The sequence below is a fragment of the Crocuta crocuta genome, unplaced genomic scaffold (genome assembly GCF_008692635.1).
Source record: "Crocuta crocuta isolate KB4526 unplaced genomic scaffold, BGI_CrCroc_1.0 scaffold127, whole genome shotgun sequence".
Taxonomy (NCBI): Eukaryota; Metazoa; Chordata; class Mammalia; order Carnivora; family Hyaenidae; genus Crocuta; species Crocuta crocuta.
Window position 1 is genome coordinate 10,854,259 of NW_027532008.1, and position 20,345 is coordinate 10,874,603.

Genomic DNA, 20,345 nt, shown 5'->3' on the forward strand with positions numbered 1-20,345 from the left:
GCTGCGTTCTAAGGAAGACCTGGTACCCTGTGTGTCCAGCCCGGCTTGCATAGCTGGGGTCCCTGAGAGCCTTCTCCCCTTGCCCACGGGACCCTGCATCAGGTTGGGAGCACGGTGACAAGGGCTCACCTCCGTGTCCCCCCCCCTCCCCCGCCCCAGCTGGACAGACACGCCTGTTAGATCGTAGGGGAGGCTGGTTTTCAGAGGCAGCTCCGCCTGCCTAGTGCCAGACCCCACGGCCAGGGGCTTGGACTGTCTAGGTCACTCACCCAAGCCTTCGGTGTCCCTTGTCTGGGCCCCTGACCCCACCTACAAAATAAGCAGGGAGCTCTAGAGGGTCCCTAAGGGCTTCTCATTCTCGTTTGCCCTGGTCCTGAGCCAAGCCTGGCATTCCCCCATCCCCCTCCGCTAGAGGACCTTTAGGGAAAGACCATAACCTATGGCTCCTCCACCCAGAGGTCTGAGAGCTTGAATTTACCTCACACTCTGCCGACACCGTCCCTGAGGCTCAGAGCATGTGCTCACCCTCCACGGGTCCCAACACGCTCATCTGTAAAATGGGATGATAATTGACACAGACCTCATGGGGTGTCAGAAGGATGGACCGAGGTCATGCGAGCCAAGGGCTTGGAACAGTGCCTGGCACATAACACATACTCTGTAAGTCACTATCGTGAAAAAACATTGGGCTTAGTGTCATATTGGTAGAACAACAGAACAATAATGAGCTATGGCCTCACAGCAGCCATACTACTCATGGGAAAAAATGGTGAGCATTTGTTCTAAGTGCCATTTGAAGCACCAACAAAGGGAGGGGAGGGAGGAATCCTGGCCGATGGCATCAGGGAAGACTTGCTGGAGGAGGAGGCAACCAAGCTGAAGGGTGGACAGGGTGCACAGCGTGACCAGGACATGCCATGTAGAAGCAGGTACCTGGCAGGGCACACAGGGGCAGAAAGGGCATCGACTCTGTAGCCTGGAGTGTAAGGCTAGAGAGTCCGTGAGCTCAAGCCAGGGCTTCGACTGCCAGGCTCAGACGTTAGACTTTGTTAAATAGGCAGTGGGAGGCATTGAAGGTGTCTGGGGAGGGAGTGACCACGGATGAGATGGTTTCTGCCCAAAGGAGAGGGGCAGCTGGAAGCACCAGTGCCTGCTGAGAGAGGCTGCCAAGGTCACCAGGCACAGAAGGGGGCCCCCATTGCGCCATCCCTGTCCCCAGCCCCCATTGCGCCAGCTTGATGCTTTGCCTTCCTCCCCCCATCCCTCTCCTTGAGGGTGCTTGCCATGGGGTCGCATGCCAAGTTGGCACCCACGGGCCCCCTCAGGCTCCTGCAGAGACCCGTGCAGAGACACCGCAGGGTGTCACGTTCAGATCACCAGGAGCCGGGCTCGCTGTGGGGTGATGCCCGCCCAGTGTTAACGAGACCGGGGACAGGTGGATAAGCCCAGAGTGTCAGCTGCCAGGCGGTAGCAGGCAAGCCGTGCCCTCACGCCTAGGGGTGAATGGGCACCCCAGCCCCACGAGGCCAAGCTGGTGACCCTTCCCACTGACGGAGTGAAGATCGGAGAGGCTGACCGGCTTGTCAGAGGCCATAATAAAACACTCGTGGGGCCGGGCTCAGTAAACCTCCCTCTTTGACATCTGGCACCGCATCCCAGGCTTGCTCCGCTTTCCTCTGTTTGACACCAGCCGTGTCTCCCCATGTCCACGGCCACCGCCTTGTCCCACGCCACCATCATGATGCACCTGGACAGCGGCAGTCACTCCCTCGCTGGGCCCCCCTCACTTCCACTATGGCTCTTGTGAAACGCATTCCCTGCTCTGCACCCTGGGCGATCTGTCCATAGCGCAAAAATGATCATGTCACCCCAACCTAGAAGCCATCAGTGCCCACAGGGGGGAAAGGCCAGCTCCTCGCCACCAGCTAGGTCCCCCCCTCCCGCCACCCCCCTCCCCTGTGCTCACAGACTGCAGCCACACTGATCTCCCTCTGGTTTCCCCAACGCTCTAGGCTAACGTCCATTCCAGTCACCACCCAGGCCACCCATGCCCCTCTTCCTCCTCCCTGTGTCCAAATCTTTGGTTCTTAAGCTGTGGTCCCTGGACCAGCAGCAGCAGCAGCAGCTGGGAACTTGTTAGAAAGGCAGTTTCCAGGCTAACCATTGGCTATATTGAGACCATGTGTGTGTCACCAGACTCCTGTCCCTTCCCTAGTTCTGATTTTGCAAATGCTGGTGATAAACTACCAGTTGCCTCTCGGGTGGGAGGGGTCTGCTGTCCTAGGTATCCGATTAACCTCCAGAAATGGTAGCACATTGGCCATTAATACCTTTTGAAGATCACACTTAATTTGCCATTAAATGACTTACAAAATGAAGAAAAGAAAGAAACACAGTTTCAACCCACAATGCGTATGTGTAGCAAATCATCATGTCGGACACGTTGAATACATATACAATGATATTTGTCAGTTGTCCCTCCATAAGTTTGGGGGAGAAAAAGAAATGCAGTTTCTCAGGCTCCGTCCCAGATCTGCTGAGCCAGAGACAGGATGGGCTAGTAAGCTGCATTTTAACAGGCCCTTCAGATAATGCTGATGCACGCTCCAAACTTCAGACCCACTGGTCTAGTTAAAATTTTTAAGTTTATTTATTTATTTTGAGAGAGAGAGAGAGAGAGAGAGCACAAGCAGACTGGGGGGTGGGCAGAGAGAGAGGAAGGATTCCAAGCAGGCTCCACGCTGTCAGTGCAGAGCCCAGTGTGGGCTCGATCTCATGAACCGTGATGAACCGTGAGATCAAGACCTGAGCCGAAATCAGATGCTTAACCGATTAAACCACCCAGGCACCCTGGTCTAGTTGATTGTTGCAGTCCTTCAGAGTATAGGGTTAGAGTGCAGCTCCAATACCACTTCCTCCAGGAAGCCCTCCTTGACCTGCACGCCAGGGCTTCATGACACCCTATACTTGTACGTTAGAGCATTCTTACAGCTGAAGCCACCTCATCGGCTGCCCAGTGCACTGAAAGTCTTTCTCTTCCACCAGAACATGGGCTCCGTGGGCACAGTGGACATGTTCTCTTTCTTGCCAACCTACCCCCGGTACCCAGAACCATGCCTGGCCCGTTGTTGGTAACCAGCCAGTGTGTGTTGAGGGCATGAGTAACCACATAAGCGAGCCCCCCTCTGCCAACCCTGCCGTCAGCAAATACTGTGTCCCCAGACTGAGCCATGTGCCAACACAGAAAAAGACAACCGGGCTCCCTTCAAGGAGCTAACAGCCACAAGGGAAAAGAAAACATGGCAATAAGTCGATGCATTGGGTCCTCAAGGAGGGATTGTCAGCTGCCCAGCAGAGAAGTCAGGGAAAAGTAGGGTGGAAGGAACTGCATTTGCAAAGTGCCCTGTGCCCTGAGACAGAGCAGGCTTGAGAGGGTGGAGGCGTAGCGGGGAGTGAGGCTGGACGGCCAAGCGAGACCCAGTGGCTAAACGTCACTGGATGGATAACAGCTCAAAGAATTTGGCTTTTGTTGTATCAGCCGGCACCAAGGAGCCACGGAATCTTTGCAAGCAGGCAAGTAACCTGATTTTAATTTTTTTTTAATCCCTCTGGTAATACAGTTTGGGAACCGAGAAGGGTGAGTTCATTCATTCATTTATTCCCAAAGTCTATATGGAGCGTGGCTCTGTCCTAGGCACTGGGATACGATGGTGAGCAGAGCAGATGTGGGCACAGTGACCGCAGCCTGTCCTGGGCACGCGATCTTTAGCTTCCTTCCCATAGGCGGGAGGTCATGGCCACCACCAGTATCCCCACTCTCTCCCTCGAGACCATCCCGGGCCCCTCGCTGCAGCCTCCAGGGACAATCAAGGTGCCCACAGCCCCTGGTTCTCGGGTTTCTGGGGGGGGGGGTGGAGAGGCTGGTTCTTCCTGGAGAGGGAGGCAGCCAACAGGATTCACAGGGGACAATTGTGCCTTTGTCGCTTCTGCCAGAGCTGCTCCAAGAATAGCTGTTTGCTCAGCCCAGAGCAGGGCTGGTGCTGGGGTAGGAGGGTGTGGGGCCCTGGGCACGGCGTTAACCCCCTGGGCCGCCTCCAGTTTCTCACTGGCCCAGAGGAACGAAGGTGGCAGAAAGCATCACTTAGAGCAGCAAGTGTCAGAGTCGGGTCCTTAAAACTCACCCTGCACTTTGAGTTTGTAAAGCATTTTTTTTCTGAATAGCACTGTGTGCAGAAACCCAATGTATAAAACCAGATGAAATCATAGTGGTTCTGCATAAACAGAGGTGGGGACCCAGCCGAGAGACCCCCAGCTTCTCAGGGCCCCCCTCCTCACCCCTTGGTGCAGAGCCTGCCCACCTCTGGGCCCCTCAGATGCCAGCACCTCCCGCTGGGGTCACGCTCCCATTTTCTTTTTTTTTTTTTTAATTTTTTTTTTATTTCTAGGAGAGAGAGACAGCGTGAGCAGGGGAGGGTCAGAGAGAGAGAGGGAGTCACAGACTGAAACAGGCTCCAGGCTCTGAGCTGGCAGTCAGCACAGAGCCCGACGCGGGGCTCGAACCCACGAACCGCGAGATCATGACCCAAGCGAAAGTCGGACGCTTAACCGACTAAGCCACCCAGGCGCCCCTCACGCTCCCATTTTCTATTTGGTGAAACAGAGGAAAAGGGCCTTGCCCAGCCATCCAGCAAGTTGATGGTCAAAGCGGGGACTTGCGCTGGAGAAATATTTTCCTGACCTGAGACCACAATTGCTCAGACGCGTGATTTTTCCCCAAACCATATTCTACCTGTAGTACTATTAACATTTTTCTTTACATCAACTCACATTTTATAACTTGATTTAGTTTTTTAAGTTTATTTCCTTATTTTGAGAACGAGAGAGAGAGAGAGTTTGAGCAGGGAAGGGGCAGAGAGAGAGGAGATGAACCTGATACGGGGCTTGAACTCACAAATTATGAGATCAGGACCTGCGCTGAGATCAAAAACTGGACGCTCAACTGACTGAGCCACCCAGGCGCCCCGACTTTATCTTAAATGGAGATCTTGCAAAGGGCGTCTGGCTGACTCAGTGGGCAGAGCATGCGACTCTTGATCACAAGGTCATGGGGGTTATTTTAAAAAATGAGTAAATAGGGGTGCCTGGGTGGCTTGGTCAGTGAAGTGTCGGACTCTTGGTGTTGGCTCAGGTCATGATCTCACGGGCGTTTGAGCCCCAAGTTGGGCTCTGTGCTGACAGCTCAGGCTCTACTTGAGATTCTCTCTCTCTCTCTCTCTCTCTCCCTCTCTCTCTCTCTCTCGTGTTATCTCTCTCAAAATAAATAAATAAACTTTAAAAATGTTTTAATAAAAATAAATAGAGAGCTTATGTTATTCCCATACATGGCAATCCTTTATCAATTGCTATAAAAGGATAACATATTTAATAAATACATGAATCTTCTTTTCAGCTATGCGTCCACATGCCACCTAACAGCCACCTTACCCACATGCCCTTAGGACGATGCCTCCTGGCACTTCTAGAAGGCTCACCTCTGTCCTGCTCAGCTCTACCCTCTTTGCTGGGGTGTGTGTGATGTGCCCAGCCCTGCGCTGGTCTCTGAAGGAGGGGGGGTGGGGGAGGCCAGTCCCTGCCCTCGGGGGCGCATGGTCAGAACAGGTACCCCGTGGCCAAAGCCCTGGTATGGATGACAAACAGCTCCTGCCCTGTGACGGATGACAGACAAAGCCCGTGGGACAGGAGAGGTGGGTGAGTCCCTTCTGGGTCGGGAGATGGACACTCAGAAGGCCCATGGGACACACCCATGTCTCCCCCAGCAACTCAGTGGCAAAATTAGGCTCAAACCCAATGTGTGTTAAGCAAGTGGACTCCCCAACCCAGGTTTTCGTTGTGACTCCGCTTCTCCTAATGAGGGGTGTGGACAGAGGACAGCAGACCTCTGCCAACAAGTGTCCAGCCTCAGATCAGCCCGGTGGCCCCGAGATGGGCTGAGGAGTTTAGAAGGGGGCAGATGGACAAGAAACAGGGTGGCCTCAGAGCTTCTTGTCCAAGCTCCTTCCCCAGCCCCGGGCACGGGCTGCCAGACCCTGACCTGCTCTCTCCCGCTGTGCCCCCGACCAGGGGTCTTTGCCAGCAGCCTTCAGTCCATGGCCTGGCTCAGAGACACGCTGCCCGGTGCCCTCTACAGACTCACACTCACGACCTTGGCCTCTCCAGGGCTCTAACCACCAGACAGCACTGCCTAGCGTATAGACCACTGTTTCTCTAGACCCGTGTAGCCCTGGACCAGCATCACCAACAGGTCTCAGAAACGGTAGAAACGCAGGGCAACTGGGTGGCTCAGCCGTGAAGCAACTGACTTTGGCTCAAGTCGTGATTTCATGGTTTATGAGTTCGAGTCCCGCTTCAGAGGAGCCCCGCTTCTTTCTCTCTCTCCCTCTCCCTCTGCCTCTGCCCCTCCTGGGATTCTCTCTCTGCCCATTGCTCACTTGTGCCCTCCCTCTCTCAAGAAAGAAAAGGAAGGAAGAGAGGAAGGAAGGGAGGGAGGAAGGAAGGAAAGGTAGAAATGCAAATTCTCAGCACTCCAGAGCTACTGAATCTGAAACTCTGAGGAGGGCCCAGCAATCTGCATTTAGACGAGTCCTCCAGGTGAGGCTGCCGAGCTCTGAGAACCTCTGGCCCAAACCTCTCATCCAGCCTCTGGCCACTGCTCGCGCCGGCAGCTGCCTCAGCCAGACCTCCCCTCTGCCAGCCAGACTCTCCGGGGAGAGGATCCACAAATCTCTAGCCTTGAAAAAAAAAACCCCTGAGGATTTAGACTGCACCGCCTGATGATTCTGAGGCCCGACCATAGTGGAGAACAGTTCGGGAACCCGGGAGCGCCAGGCCCTCTGGACAGCAGATGCGCCTGCGAGGCTGACACTTACATCTATGTCTTAGTCCCAAATCCCACGAGAATCCCGCCTAAATCCCTCCGAGCCCTCTTAGCCTCTGGTAACGTTGGGGGCTGGATTTAGCAAAACCGTCCACCCTGGGCGCCTTCCTCCCTGTCTCCCAGTCCTTCTTGTCACCTCCCCTTAAACCAGTGTCTTAGGCAGTAACAAAATGCCGTGGGCCGGCGGGCTTAAAAACAGGCAATTCTTTCCCCCCGCCCTGGAGGCTGGAAGTTTGAGATCAGAGGCCAGCGGGGGCGGGGCGGGGTGGGGACACTTCCTGGCTGGCAGGTGGCTGCTGTGAGCTCCCACGGCCTTCCCCAGTGCGTGGGACAGAGAAAGACCTCTCTTCCCCTTCTTCTGAGGCGGCCAGTCCTAGCAGACAGGACCTCGTGCTCATGACCTCATGTCACTTTAATTATCTTCCAAACGCCTTATCTTCAAATACAGTCGTGTTGCGGACAAAGGGTTCAACATGTGAATTTGTGTTGGGGACACGAACCTGCCTAGCAACCAGATCAGACCAGTTCGCTTCCTGGCCTGAAATCTTCATGGCTTCTCAAGAATTCCAAGTGTATCAGCTTTTCCTAGAAAACGCTCCAGAACCCCGAGGAATGACACCTCCCCCCCCCCCCCCCCCCCGNCCCTCCAGGACCCAAGTCCCAGGCTCCTTCCCTGGGCAGACCCGGCACGTGGGCGCCTGCCGCTCTGACGCCTTTCAACCAAGTTCTGCCTGCAGCTCAGACACGGGGTGGGGGGCGGGCGCTGCCTTTGGAGCAAGTTCATTCCTTGGTCTGGGCCTCCTGCCTGCACCAGTAAGGTACCACGTGGCTGCCCATCGGAAGCATGAGGAAGCCATTGAGGATTCAGATCCGCAGGCCCCAGCCTCGAATGTTCTGACTCAGTGGGCACAAGACAGGCCCAGGGAATGTATGTTTCTACCAAGGGCCCTTCTCACAACCAGGTGATGGTAGTGCAGCTGGGTCCCTTGGGGGCCCCCAGGCCCAGAAGCGCCCTTGCCACCTTGCCTCCCCCCAGGAGTCTTTTTCTGAAGCCCCTTGTCCCACCTGCCTAGGGATGGCCTCCTCTGACCTGCTCTCCTCTCTCCCTGCAGCGCGGCCCCGGCCGAGGCCCATACCTTCAGCCTGAAGCACTCAGAGCGCGTGCGGGTAGAGGTGGTGCGTGACGGGCAGGCTGAGGAGGTGGCCACCAATGGCAAACAGCGCTGGCTTCTGTCGCCCAGCACCACACTGCGGGTCACCATGAGCCAGGCGAGCACCGAGGCCAGCAGTGACAAGGTACCACGGCGTGGGAGGCATGGGGGGAGTCCTCTGGGGGTGGCGGGACCCAGGGGCCGAGCTAGACCAGTGCCGCCCAGTACAGACCGAATTCGAGCCATGCACACATCACTGCCACTATTCTAGTGGCCACACTGAATGAGCAGAAAGAAACAGGTGGGCTTAATTTTTTCACAGTGTGTTTTCCTTAACTCCATAGATCACAATACTATCGTTTTGACATGATACATAACAATAAATTAGTGAGCTGGCACACGTTCTTTTTCGTACCAAGTCCATGCCACACAGCACATCTCAAATCGCATTTGCCCCATTTACGCACTCGGTGCCCACCTGTGGCTGGTGGCTACCGTTGCAGAAGCTCCGTGCCAGACCGTGGAATGATGGCTTCGTGGAAGGTTAACGCTGTAGGCTGCCGAGTGATATGTTAGAATCACTGGAAGGTACCCCCCTAAAGTCCTTGGTCTCAGCATTACTGAATGGGGGGCTGGGGGCCCATGCAGCAGGGTGATTAGCCCAAGTGGTCAAGCTGGGACCAGATGTCTCTTTGCTGGGTTCTTTGATTATGAACCTTGCCATGTGCCTCATGGCAGTGATAGCACTGGGCGTTATTCAAAGGAAACAACCTCAGCCCCGTGCCCCAGTAACTAAAGGAGCCAGTCATAAACCATGTGAGACCCAGGCCCCCTACCCCCCGCAGGCAGCAGAATGCACCAGGGTAAGCAGTCAGCACCCTGGATGCCCTCTGAGAGGAGGGGAGTCCCCTGCCTAGTTGGATAATTTGAGAGAAGCAGCCCACCAGCCCAGGAATGCTTCCTGGAGGAGACAGCTTAGATGTTCAGGGAGAAAATCAGCTGGACAAGCTACGAGGTGAGTCAGGGAAGGAGGTAGCTGCAGATTTCCCTGCCTGTGATCTGTGACATCTGCTCTTCTCTTCCTCCCGATGCGCCCCTTCCTGCCAAGGTCACCGTCAACTACTATGAGGAGGAGGGGAGCATGCCCATCGACCAGGCGGGGCTCTTCCTCACGGCCATTGGTAAGTGGGTGTGGCTGTGACTCCGTGCCTTTGCGGCCTCGCAGACCTAGCACTCGGAACTTCCTCTGAATCACGCAGGCCCGAGAAGTGATGCCACGGGCACCCAGGCCCTTCTGTGTGCGTTGGGGGACATCCTGCAGGAGGAGGCAGGCCCTGGGCTGCCAGCACCTCACCCCAATGTTGGTTGAGAAGAAAGGGCAAAATGTGTTCCTCCCTGGCCTCTGCCCTGCAGCCTGGAGGAGTGTAGTGAGGGAAGTGGCCTGTCTACAAAGTTTGCTCTGTTCCTGATTATCCCAGCCACCCTCTTGCCCTCCCTGGACCCAGCCCTGAGAACACACAGATGCCTGAGTCCTTGACTCACCCAGTCCAAGCCCTGTATTTGGCATTTGGCACAGTAAGGCCCAGAGAGGGTAGGGAGCTCGTTCGAAGTCACACAGCAGCTCCATAGCAGGTTGAGCCCAGGGCTCAGGATTGTTCCCCTCCCAGCGCCTTCCCAGCCACACAGCACTCGCCTGCCTGGGCGCCGGGCCACATGCACGGGGGTCCTCTTCAGTTCTTCAGTTGAGGGAGAGCCCAGCCCTGGGGTGGGGTCCTCGGGACACCCTCCGGGGGCCCTGGGAAACAGGTGCCAAACTCCCCCCTCCTCCCCTCCCCGGGTGCAGTGGAGAGCCGGCAGGTTTGTGCACGTGAGGTTGTCTCAGATGACTGGCCCTGAGTAACCTAATCCCCCAGGGACTGGGCCGCCTGGCGACAAAGCAGGAAGGGCAGCAGCCGGAGGCCTGCCCAACGGGGGTGGTCCCAGGGGCTGACCGTGCCATTCGCGGGACTTCCACCGAAGCAAGGGAGACACGGCTCATGGCAATTCCCCGGGAGGAAGCAGGACTGGGCCCCCCTCTCCACTAAAAGACCCTGAAGCTTGTACAGAGAAGGAACATCAGGGCTGGGACCCCAGAACATACTAACTACACTTCCAGGTAGTAGATTCCACAGACCAGGAAGATGCGCACCCCCCACCCCAAATAATAAGCCTGACCATTTAAATGTTTTGTAATGTTTACTTTTGAGAGAGAGAGAGAGAGAGAGAGAGCATGAGCAGGGAAGGGGCAGAGAGAGAGAGAGGGAGACAGAATCAGAAGCAGGCGCCAGGCTCCGAGCCATCAGTACAGAGCCCAACGCGGGGCTTGAACTCAGGAATGGCGAGATCATGTCCTGAGCCGAAGTCGGACAGTTAACTGACTTGAGCCACCCAGGCGCCCCTAAGCCTGACCATTTAGGTGCTTGGACAAAAAGAAAAGACGCCAATAAAATAATTCACCATCAATTATCACAGCATTATCGTTTTGACACGATACCAATATATTTGAAAAAGAAAATCAGCAAGCTAGTTTATGTTCACTTTCATACCCAGACTGTGTCCCCAGAGCACATCTCAAATCAGATTTGCCACATTTACCTGCTCAGTAGCCGCCTGCGGCTGGTGGCCATGGTATCAGAAGCTCAGGGCCATTTTTAACATTGTCATGACTGAAACGTAGGCGGGGCATGATTTCAGACTAAAAGTCACTTAAGTCACTCACATTGCAGAACTTAAGTTTTGTGGAAAAACTCACGCATTGAACTTATGTTTCCCGTTCCACCAGGGACCCTGGAGGAAATCGGTTCCCCTTGGGGCCCACTGGTCTGTCTGACTCTCTAGGTCTTGTCTTCCCTGGGGAATCTACCACAGGAGCCTTGAGCCCCAGGTCCTGAGTAATCACCCAGGGGTGGTACCTTAGAGGCAGAAACACCCCAAAGATCCCCTCATGGTGGGACTCCCTCCCTCCAGGGACAGATCTGAGTCCATTGAACCCTAGTTCTTTTTTCTTTTTTTTTAAGTTTATTTATTTTGAGAGAGAGGGATGGAGAGAGCAGGTGCAGGAGGGGCAGAGAGCAGGAGAAGGAGAGAGTCCCAGGCAGGCTCTGCGCTGTCAGCACAGAGCCCGATGTGGGGCTCGAGCTCACAAACCACGAGATCATGACCTGGGCTGAAGTCGGATGCTTAACCCACTGAGCCACCCAGGTGCCCCCCATTGAACCCTAGTTCTGTCCTGAGCCCGCGCTGAGCAGAGAGAGCCCTGGTTGTGGAGTAGACAGAAATAAGTCTAAGTTCTGGCTCTACCCCTTCAGCTGCATTGGGACCGTCACCACCCCCCCCCAAGCCTCTGGGTTCTCACTGCCCAGTGGGGTTCACCGCGCGCTGTGCTCACAGGAATCCGATGGGATGGTGTGTGCAAAGATGCTCACTCGGGACTTTTTCTCCCTCTGCTTAGCGGGAGCCACACTTTCGCTCTGCCTGGGCCAAGCTGAAGATCCTTATTGTCCCTCAGTTTTCCCCCTGCGATTTGGAAATAAACCCATGGCGCTGTTGGCCAAACCAGGTCTCGGCTCCCGGTCCCGCCGAGGACTTGCTATGTGACCTTACCAAGTAGCCCACCCCTCTAGCTTCACGTCTTCCCAGCTGTAGAATGAAGGCTTCGGGGCCCCGTGGTCCCCAAGGGTCTTCAAGACCCCAGATAGGGCTGATTAGCAAACACACACACACACACACACACACACACACACACACACACACCTTTAAGGGGAATGTGGGAGGGGAGGGACAGGAGAGGAAGAATGGGCTCCTCCTTGCTGTTGTCCTGGCAACAGGATTTAAGTTTTAGCATCAACCTAAGGACCTCATTCCTTGTGCCCCTTACCCAGGGCCTAGGATGACTGCCCTAGTTGGCTGTGGGGGAGAAAGCCCTTCTTCCCCACCGCACCCCGGGCTGCCCAGTTACATAACAAGGCCGGGCACCCAGCCACTTGCCACGGGGGCCAGGGCCCTGCCAAGATGCTTATGCCTCTGTGTCAAGCCTGCAGCCTCAGTGTCTAGATTCTCGGGGCAGACTACCTTGAACCCCGTCCCAGTGACATTTCCCATAAATCTGCCCCACACCCCAGGTGCCACCTGACACCTTGGGGCTATTCTGGGGAGCTGAGGTGGGATTCAGAGCCTCTGGGAAATGTCGTCTGAAGATTAGACGCCCCGAAACAGATGTCCTCTCTTCTCCTCCCCCCACCCCGCCCTCAGGGGAAGACAGAGCTATCTCAAGAGGGCAGAGCTCTCTGGGTGGGTCATGAGAGGACTATTCTCTGTCCCTACAAGGATCATCCCATCAGAATCTAGTTAAATTGGACTTTGGAGGAAGCTTTGAAGGAGAGAAGTCCTCGGGTTGGGAGGCGGGTGATAAGTGGGGGTGATAAGGGGGCCTGGGATGCCTGAATATTCTAACAGGAAGTCAGTGAGACAGTCTGATGCTAACTGATCAAGGAAGAGGCACAAAGCATATTACGGAGATTGCCTCAGGCAGGTGAGGGGATGGGGTAGACAGGAAACGGCTGTTTTTCTTCAGAAGCTGTTTGGTGCTACTTGCATTTTTCGCATTATGTGCAAATAGGACATCGATAAACAGTTTTAACTTCAGGAATTTGCCATCAGGTAAGCCACAGTTAGGTGCCTCATCACTTCTCTCCTGTGATCCGCTGCTCTCATGGACCCACCACCGCCATGGTGGGGCGCCACCCTGACCCCGAGATGAAAGCCCCAGGGCTGCCAGGGTGGGGGCGTGGCCAGCCGCTCTGGGAATGACCTCAAGGGGAGCAAGTCTTGGGTCTTTGAAGGCGGAATTGGGTTTCAGAAACAGCCCAAGGAGGAGATCGGGCTGAGCCAGTGGAGGAAACAGACCAGGGCCAGGGGTCTGGCGTCGGAGGCCCAAGAGGGATGCCGGGTTCTGCACTGTCTGAGGACATCATGGTCACTGCCCTGCCGGGTGCCTCGGTTTTCTCATCTGTATGGTGGGTGGGGGTGGCAGGGTGAGTGATAACGCCTCCCTGCGTGGCACGCCCTCTGCCTCTGGCACAGGGAACCGGTGCGTACACACACACACACACACACACACACACAGATTGTTACCTTGAAAAGCAAAGAGAGGGATTCCGGAAGGAGGCCGGGCCTGTGGCTGGTTCTCGGGGGCGGAGCTCCGGGAAGCCGACCTCCCCGAAAGGCAGCGCTGACTGGGGCGTGTCCAGCTGGACCGTTCACGGAGGTCTGGGAGACAAAACACTTTACCCCCTGCACCACTTTGTCCCTAGCATCCTTACCCTGCGCCAGCCTCCAGGTTATCTCTGAGGCTGGGTCCGCTCACCTGTACAACGGCAACAGTAACATATACGCCACGGGACTGAGGACTCCAGGGCAGGCGCTGGGCCCTGAACGCCCCCNCTAGGGAGGCAGAGGTGGGGACCCTGGGGTGCTGCCTGTCCCAAGGACCAAGCACCCTCAGAGCTTCCCCTGCCCTGCCTCCTTCTAGACCCAGAAAGACCACATTCAGGGAACCGGGCTCTGGGCAAAGGGAAGACTTGTAATCCCCGGGGTGAGCTGCCTCAGGAAAGGTGACATCAGTGTCCAGTGTCCTGGGCCAGGACCCTCCTCCCCACGAGCCAGGGAGAGAGCCTGCCTGCCAAGGGGACAGACCAGGAATGCCTTCATTCCCACCCAGCTCCCGCCTCTGTCCAAGTCATGCTCAGCGTGAGGCCGAGCCCATGGGCACTTCCAGGATCCGGACTGGTTCACCCCATTATGTGACACTCCCTTCATATTGGGACAACTCCCCTGCCCCCCCCACCCCATTAGTCTCTAACTCGGGGGCCATTTGGCAATATCTGGGGACATTTTCATGGCTGAAATTGGGGGATGTTCCTGGCATCCAGCAGGTGGAGGCCAAGGATGCTGTTAAACGTCCCCCGGTGCACAGGACGGTCCCGCAACAAGGCATCCAGCTCGAAATGTCCGTCGTGCCTCTACTGTTGCGATTAGTACACCTCCTCTTACTAGAAAGGGCCCCATTTTGCAGGTAAAGAAATGAGGGCTCAGAGAGGCTGTCTAACCTGCCCAAAGTCACACAGCTTGTAAGCAGAAAAGCAGGGTTCGAACCAGCACCGTCTTGACCCTAAATCTTGGGCTCCTTTCACTGCCCCACGCAGTTTCCATGACATGTGTCCCCAGGACGGGCCTGAGGACACAAAACGCCCCTTCCCCCAGAGAAAGAATAAACAGAGACCTCGCCCTGAATCTTCTGTCAGACAGCCTGGTTCTCGGGCACCCTGAGATGGAGAGGGGTTGGGGACCCGGTTTCCTGCCCACAGTAGAACACTGGCGGGAGGCGGATGTTCTAGAAGAGATGGCGCACAAAGGCGCGCGTGTGCGCACCACCGGGGCAGAGGACGGGAAAGGCGGTCAGGAGCCCCTGTGAAAGTTTTCAAACCGTGAGCTTCCGATCGGACCAAACACGGTGTGTGCCCCGGTTCTGCTAACGCACCTGCTCACCCGGGGCAGGTGACTTGGCCCCTCTGAGCCACGGCGCCTGGACCCGTGTGTAGTGAGGCGCATCCCGCCCCCCGCCCAAACGGCGCCTGCGCGGGCGTTGAGGCAGGGGGTTGGGTCAGATGACCTCAGCGAGGCCCGCCCCTTCCAGGGACCCAGCGCAGGTGTGACGCACGGGTCTTCCTCCGGGCCCCGGTCCTGCCCCACCTGGGCTGGCAGGCTCAGCAACTCACCGCTGTGTCTGTCCCCAGAGATCTCCCTGGATGTGGACGCAGACCGGGACGGCGTGGTGGAGAAGAACAACCCAAGAAAGGTACCTAGTTACCNATGGGTCCCGTAGCCCTCCCAGCAAACACAGATGAGGAGACTGAGGCCCAGCGTAGGCTCCCACACCCGGCACACCCAGGGCAGAGCCCACGGGGGAGCCGAGCTCCTGAAAGCACTGGCTACAGAGCCCTTTCCTGAGTCTCAGTCCCCCACCCACAGGATGGAACACCAATTCGTGGAAATAATGACAGCCCTGCAATTGTGCCTTTTTTTTTTTTTTTTTTGAATTTTAGAACTGAATGAGGGGGACCGTCAGGAGCAAAAGGTTGCATTAATCCTTCTCAATTCAAGGCGTTTTTTTTCATTTGAGAGAGAGAGAGAGAGAGCGCGCACGAGCAAGTGGGGGGAGGGGCCAGAGGGACGGGGAGAGAGGGAGAGAGAGAGAGAGAGAGAGCGTGCGAGCAAGTGGGGGAGGGGCCAGAGGGACAGAGAGAGAGAGAGAGAGAGAGAGAGAGAGAGAGAGAGAATCTTAAGCAGGCTCCACTCTTAGCTCAGAGCCCAACGCAAGGGCTCGACCCCAAGACCCTAGGATCGTGACCTGAGCTGAAATCAAGAGACCAAGAGTTGGATGCGCAACCGACTGAGCCCCCCAGGCGCCCGTGCATGTTATTTTTCATGATGTGCACACCATGCCTCTCTTGTTCTACTCATGCATGCATTCACTCATCATTCATTCATTTATTCTCTTTGATCCTGCATTCCACACTCCAATCCTGCTCCCCCACAGAGGACCATTTTAACGGGTTCAAGGTGTTTCTTTCTGTTCTCACAATTCTTTTTTTCTTTTCTTTTTTTCCTTTTCTTTATTTTGAGAGAGACAGAGACAGCACAAGTGGGAGAGGGGCAGACGGAGGGAGAGAGAGAGACAGAGGGAGAGAGAATCCCAGGCAGGCTCTGTACTGTCAGTGCAGAGCCTGATGTGGGGCTCGAACCCACGAACCGTGAGATCATGACCTGAACCGAAACCAAGGGTCAGACGCTTAACCAACTGAGCCCCCCAAGTGCCCCTCTATTCTCATGATCCTCATAGAATACACAGCGTGGTGGGGGCGCAGGTACTTCTAACTTGAGTAGACAGCCATGTGTCCCCATTTCATTCTGCTTCGTCCTTTTCCCTCAAGCCAGCTTTTCAACTCTGCTGGTTTTGCCCTGTGTGTATCCAGGCAGTTTACTCCTATTTTCCATTTCCTCCCTTTCTACATCCCTGACATTTTTGCCGTGGACGTATGTTACTTTTATAAAAACAACATAAAGCCTGTTTTAAATTATATGTAGACGGGCACCTTAAAAATTTCAAGGATTACAGGGGTGCCTGGGTGGCTCAGTAGGTTAAGCGTCTGACTTCGGCTCTGGTCATGATCTCACGGTCCGTGGATTCGAGCCCCGCGTTGGGCTCTGTGCTGACAGCTCAGAGCCTGGAGCCTGTCTTAGGATTCTGTACCTCCCTCTCTCTCTGACCCTCCCCTGTTCATGCTGTCTCTCTCTCTTTCTTAGAAATAAATAAAACATTAAAATTTTTTTTTTTTTAATTTCAAGGATTATAGCCCAGAGAGAAGCCTAGGTCCTGGCAGCCGGCCCCAGACTCTGTATGTCTCCAGATGGGACGGCCTCCCTCCTGCCAGGGAGCCCCCTCCCCCCTGGCTCCTCCATGGGCGCTACCCCGGCCCTGCCTCCTGGAGGCAGCCAGCTGCCAGGAGACGGCCAGTCTGCATCCGTGGCCAAGCCACATGACAGTAGACTCCACGGAGGCCTCTGTGGCATCCAGTCTCCCCCAAGGACCTCTGCGGCCTTGGTGAAGTCGCCCAGTCCCCGTGGGCCGGAATGGACTCAGACTTTCTCCATCTGGGCCCGTGAAGTTGCACATTTCCTCCGCCTGTCCCATAAGTATTTGTTGGGCACCTCTGATATTCCTGCTCAGGTGCCAGGGCCGCGTGACAGAAAGGCCGCCGCTGCCTTGGGGACACACACCGTCCAGTGAAGGGGGCAAGGTGGGGGGGGTTATGGGGGGCGCAGTAAGCAGAGTGACGTGAGTAGCCATTTCATCACAATTGTCCCAAGTCCATCCCCAGAAAGGACGTGTAAGGTACTGGAGCATCAGAAGGGCTCCCTTTGATGGCCATGCCCCAACGAGAAGGAGGAGTGGGGGGCTGGCCAGGTTAGGGGAGACAGACGGCGCTGTGAGCACAGGGATGCCGACGGGNGGACAGAAGGGGAGCTGGCCAGTCTCACCTGGCCTTGCAGCCTTCGGTGAGGGACTGGGGCTGTTAAGTGCACAGGGAGCCCCGGCAGGGCTCAAAGCAGGAAGGCAACATGATCGGGTTGGAGATTGTTCCAGAACAGCCCTGGCCGCACCATAGAGAGCGGATCACCTTGCAGGTCCCATTCGGAGCACTCAGCATGTCTGCAAACAGCTGGGTGTCCGTCCCTCCAGGCATCCCCCACCCGCCCCCGATCCCCGGCAGGGACTTGAGAGCCTAGCATAGGACGTCGCTCCTGCTCGCGTCTCTGGCCTCCCTCTGTCGCCTGCCTCCACCTTCTCCAGGCACAGGCACACCAGCCACGAGACTCATAGAGGCCCCGGTCAGACTTCCTGTCTCTGCCACCGTCCCCTCCCTGAGCTAACCTCCGGAGCTTCCGCTGACCCTCTCCGGGCGTCAGATGTGGGGTTCGCGTCTGCCAGGTCACCCCCACCCCCTGACGCGTGCTGGCTGCTCTCACCTGTCAGCCCGGGGCTGGGTCTCCGGTGGCCCGTGCGTCCGCAGTGGCGCCGGAAACCAGAAGGTAGACAAGAAGGCAGTGACCTGACCCCCTGCCAATGCAGGCATCCTGGACCTGGGGCCCTGAGGGCCAGGGGGCCATCCTGCTGGTGAACTGTGACCGAGACACGCCCTGGCTGCCCAAGGAGGATTTGAGCGACAATAAGGTCTACAGCAAGGAAGGTACCAGCGGGCCCTGCGCTCGGGGTGGGGGGCAGGGAGGAGCAATGCAAACCCTGGTGTTCAGTCCTGGGCTGGGTCAAGGCGGAGGCCGGAGCGCCCCTCAGCCCCCCGGGGTGTGGGGATTCAAATAGCCACTCTTGCTAAAAACAAAAACAAAAACACAAAACAGAAGACAAAGCCATGAATGTGGTTCAGCTGGAACCATGTTTTTTAGGAGTTATACGTACACACACACCCAGGTAACGTACTGGAAGGAAATTCCCAAAAGGTTATAGGAGATCATGGCGTTGGAGGTAATAACCACATTTTATGCTTTTCTATAGTTTCCACAACACACATGTTGGGGGTTNGCCACTGGGAGCACTCTTGTCCTGTGAAGTCAGGAGGCCCCAGGGATAAGCCTCTCCTCCCGCAAAGGAGTTGGTAGCGATGCAGGTCTGTGTACAGCCTAGAGTCCCTTCTTCCCCACGAACTAGCGGGGGAAGGGCTTTCGAGGTCCATCTTTTCCAGAGCCTTCGTAATACCCACCCATCACTTCCCTGCATGTTTTCTGCCCATCTCAGATTCTCTGGAGCTGAGAACAGCCTCCAACTTTTTTTTTTAATGTTTATTTATTTTCAAAAGAAGGCGTGTACGTATGTAAGCAGGGCAGGGACAGAGAGAGGGGGGTACAGAGGATCCGAAGCAGGCTCTGCACTGACAGCAGTGAGCCCAATGCGGGGCTCGAACTCACAAACCATGAGATCACAACGTGGGCGGAAGTGAGACACTCAGCCGACTGAGCCACCCAGGCGCCCCACCTGCCTTCTAACTTCTAAAGGGTCTCCAAGGAGGTTCCGGGCATCCTTGCAGAACTGAGCTCTTGTTCCTCTTGATGGTGACAGGGCCCCCTGGGCCCCCGCTCGGTAGGGAACGTACTTCCGCCACAGACCTAGTCCTCACAGTAGGGAACAATAATACACAGTAACAGGGAACATCACGGGCAGAGGTGAGGCATCGCCAGCCCCGGTGGTCTGGGAAGGCTTCTCTGAGCAGGTGACATTTGAGCTGAGACCCAAATCAACAGTGAGGAGGAACCAGCCATTCATGCGCTGAGAAAAGAGCGTTCTAAGCAGAGGGAACAGCACATGCAAAGCAGAGAGGAATGGACCAGCTCGGAGCGTGGGAGGAGCGAAAGGAAGACTAGAGTTGGGGGATGTGTTGGAGTCAAGGTCAGCGATCTGGGCGGGAGCCAGGGCATGCAGAGAAGCCTCAGATTTTATTCTGAGTGCAGTGGAAAGCCATTAGAGGGTTTTAAGCAAGAGACTGTCAAGACCTGATTTATATATTAAAAAGCTCTCTCAGCAAAATATTTTGCTTTGCGATTTGCCATGATGCAGGGTGGGGCTTCCCCTGTGTGCCCGGCGCTCTGGGGGACCCAGGATCTCCAGCCCTACCTCTGGAGCCCGCCTCTGGGCAGGCTCCCTAGAACCAGGGCAGTGGCCACGAGGAGCTGGTCACGGGGGCCCTGGACCCTCACCGCAGGGAGTGATTTAATGGGGACAGCAGTGGACAGCTGCCGCCCAGGGCCTGTCCTGCCTCCAATCCATGCTGGGCCCGGTTGGTGACCTCACGCAGGTTGGAATATCCCCAGAGCCAGGCCGGCTCTGCTGCCCCAGGGGGCCGGAGATGTTGATGTTTACCCCGTCCGGTCCAGGGTTGCCACAGCAAATGGGGCTGCCGGCGGGGCAGGGCCCCCACCTGCGCCTCTCGACCGTGACATTGAATCGTGACGCGGGATGAGTTGCTCGTAGTGTCACCTGCACGTTATCGAGAGGGCCCTGTTTGTTAAGGGGAGTGGGTTGCCGTCCGGCCCCATAATCACATCGCGGCCCCACATTTGCCATCTGAGATGGGCCCCGAGCAGACAAGCGCCTTGAGGCTCCGTTCCCGGGTCTGCCTTATCTGGGCTGCTGTCCTGCGGGGCAAGGGACTGGGGGAGGCATTCCTGACACAGCAGTGATTCCAGAACAATTTTCCACAAAATGTGGACTCTTGGAAAGAACAGGTGGAGGGAAGGGAATAATCCGTCTGTGACAGTTTTTTTTTTCTGCCGGGCAAACGTTTTCAGGTTTTGTGAAAATCTGAGCACGGCTGTGGGTGAGACTGGGTTGTGTCACATGAATGTGGTGTGTCACCTGTGTCCCCCAAAGGCCGGGAGCTGGGCTGGGGGCCCAGGGGCCCCAAGAGGACGCGCTGGAGCCTGGGAGGTTCAAACCCTGGATCTGGGCGAGTCTACCCACAGGCCCACGCCTTGGGTTCATCTGGGACATGGGAACAGTGACAGACCCTCCTGTCCCTGCTCACAGTGGGGACCAAACAGGCGTCAGGCGCTCAGCGCAGTAGCCGGCCCACAGACTGTCTCTGTACCGG

General features: G+C 56.2%; 1 protein-coding gene, 1 long non-coding RNA gene and 1 pseudogene across 2 annotated transcripts in view; 2 read left to right on the plus strand and 1 right to left on the minus strand.

Moving 5' to 3' along the window:
* Positions 1 to 20,345, plus strand: part of PADI2 (peptidyl arginine deiminase 2) — a 45,002-nt gene that overhangs the window by 6,153 nt on the left and 18,504 nt on the right. Inside the window, exons 2-5 of the mRNA XM_077775573.1 lie at positions 8,047 to 8,230; positions 9,194 to 9,266; positions 14,919 to 14,980; positions 17,816 to 18,046. Coding sequence (XP_077631699.1) covers positions 8,047 to 8,230; positions 9,194 to 9,266; positions 14,919 to 14,980; positions 17,816 to 18,046 — 550 coding nt within the window. The remainder of the gene's footprint in view (positions 1 to 8,046; positions 8,231 to 9,193; positions 9,267 to 14,918; positions 14,981 to 17,815; positions 18,047 to 20,345) is intronic.
* Positions 2,120 to 2,244, plus strand: LOC144241360 (small nucleolar RNA SNORA72; annotated as a pseudogene).
* On the minus strand, positions 10,731 to 14,477 carry LOC144241320 (uncharacterized). The gene is made up of 4 exons (XR_013338025.1): positions 14,405 to 14,477; positions 13,258 to 13,392; positions 11,513 to 11,640; positions 10,731 to 10,790 (listed from the first exon to the last, which is right to left on the minus strand). It is a non-coding gene; the product is annotated as an uncharacterized LOC144241320 (long non-coding RNA).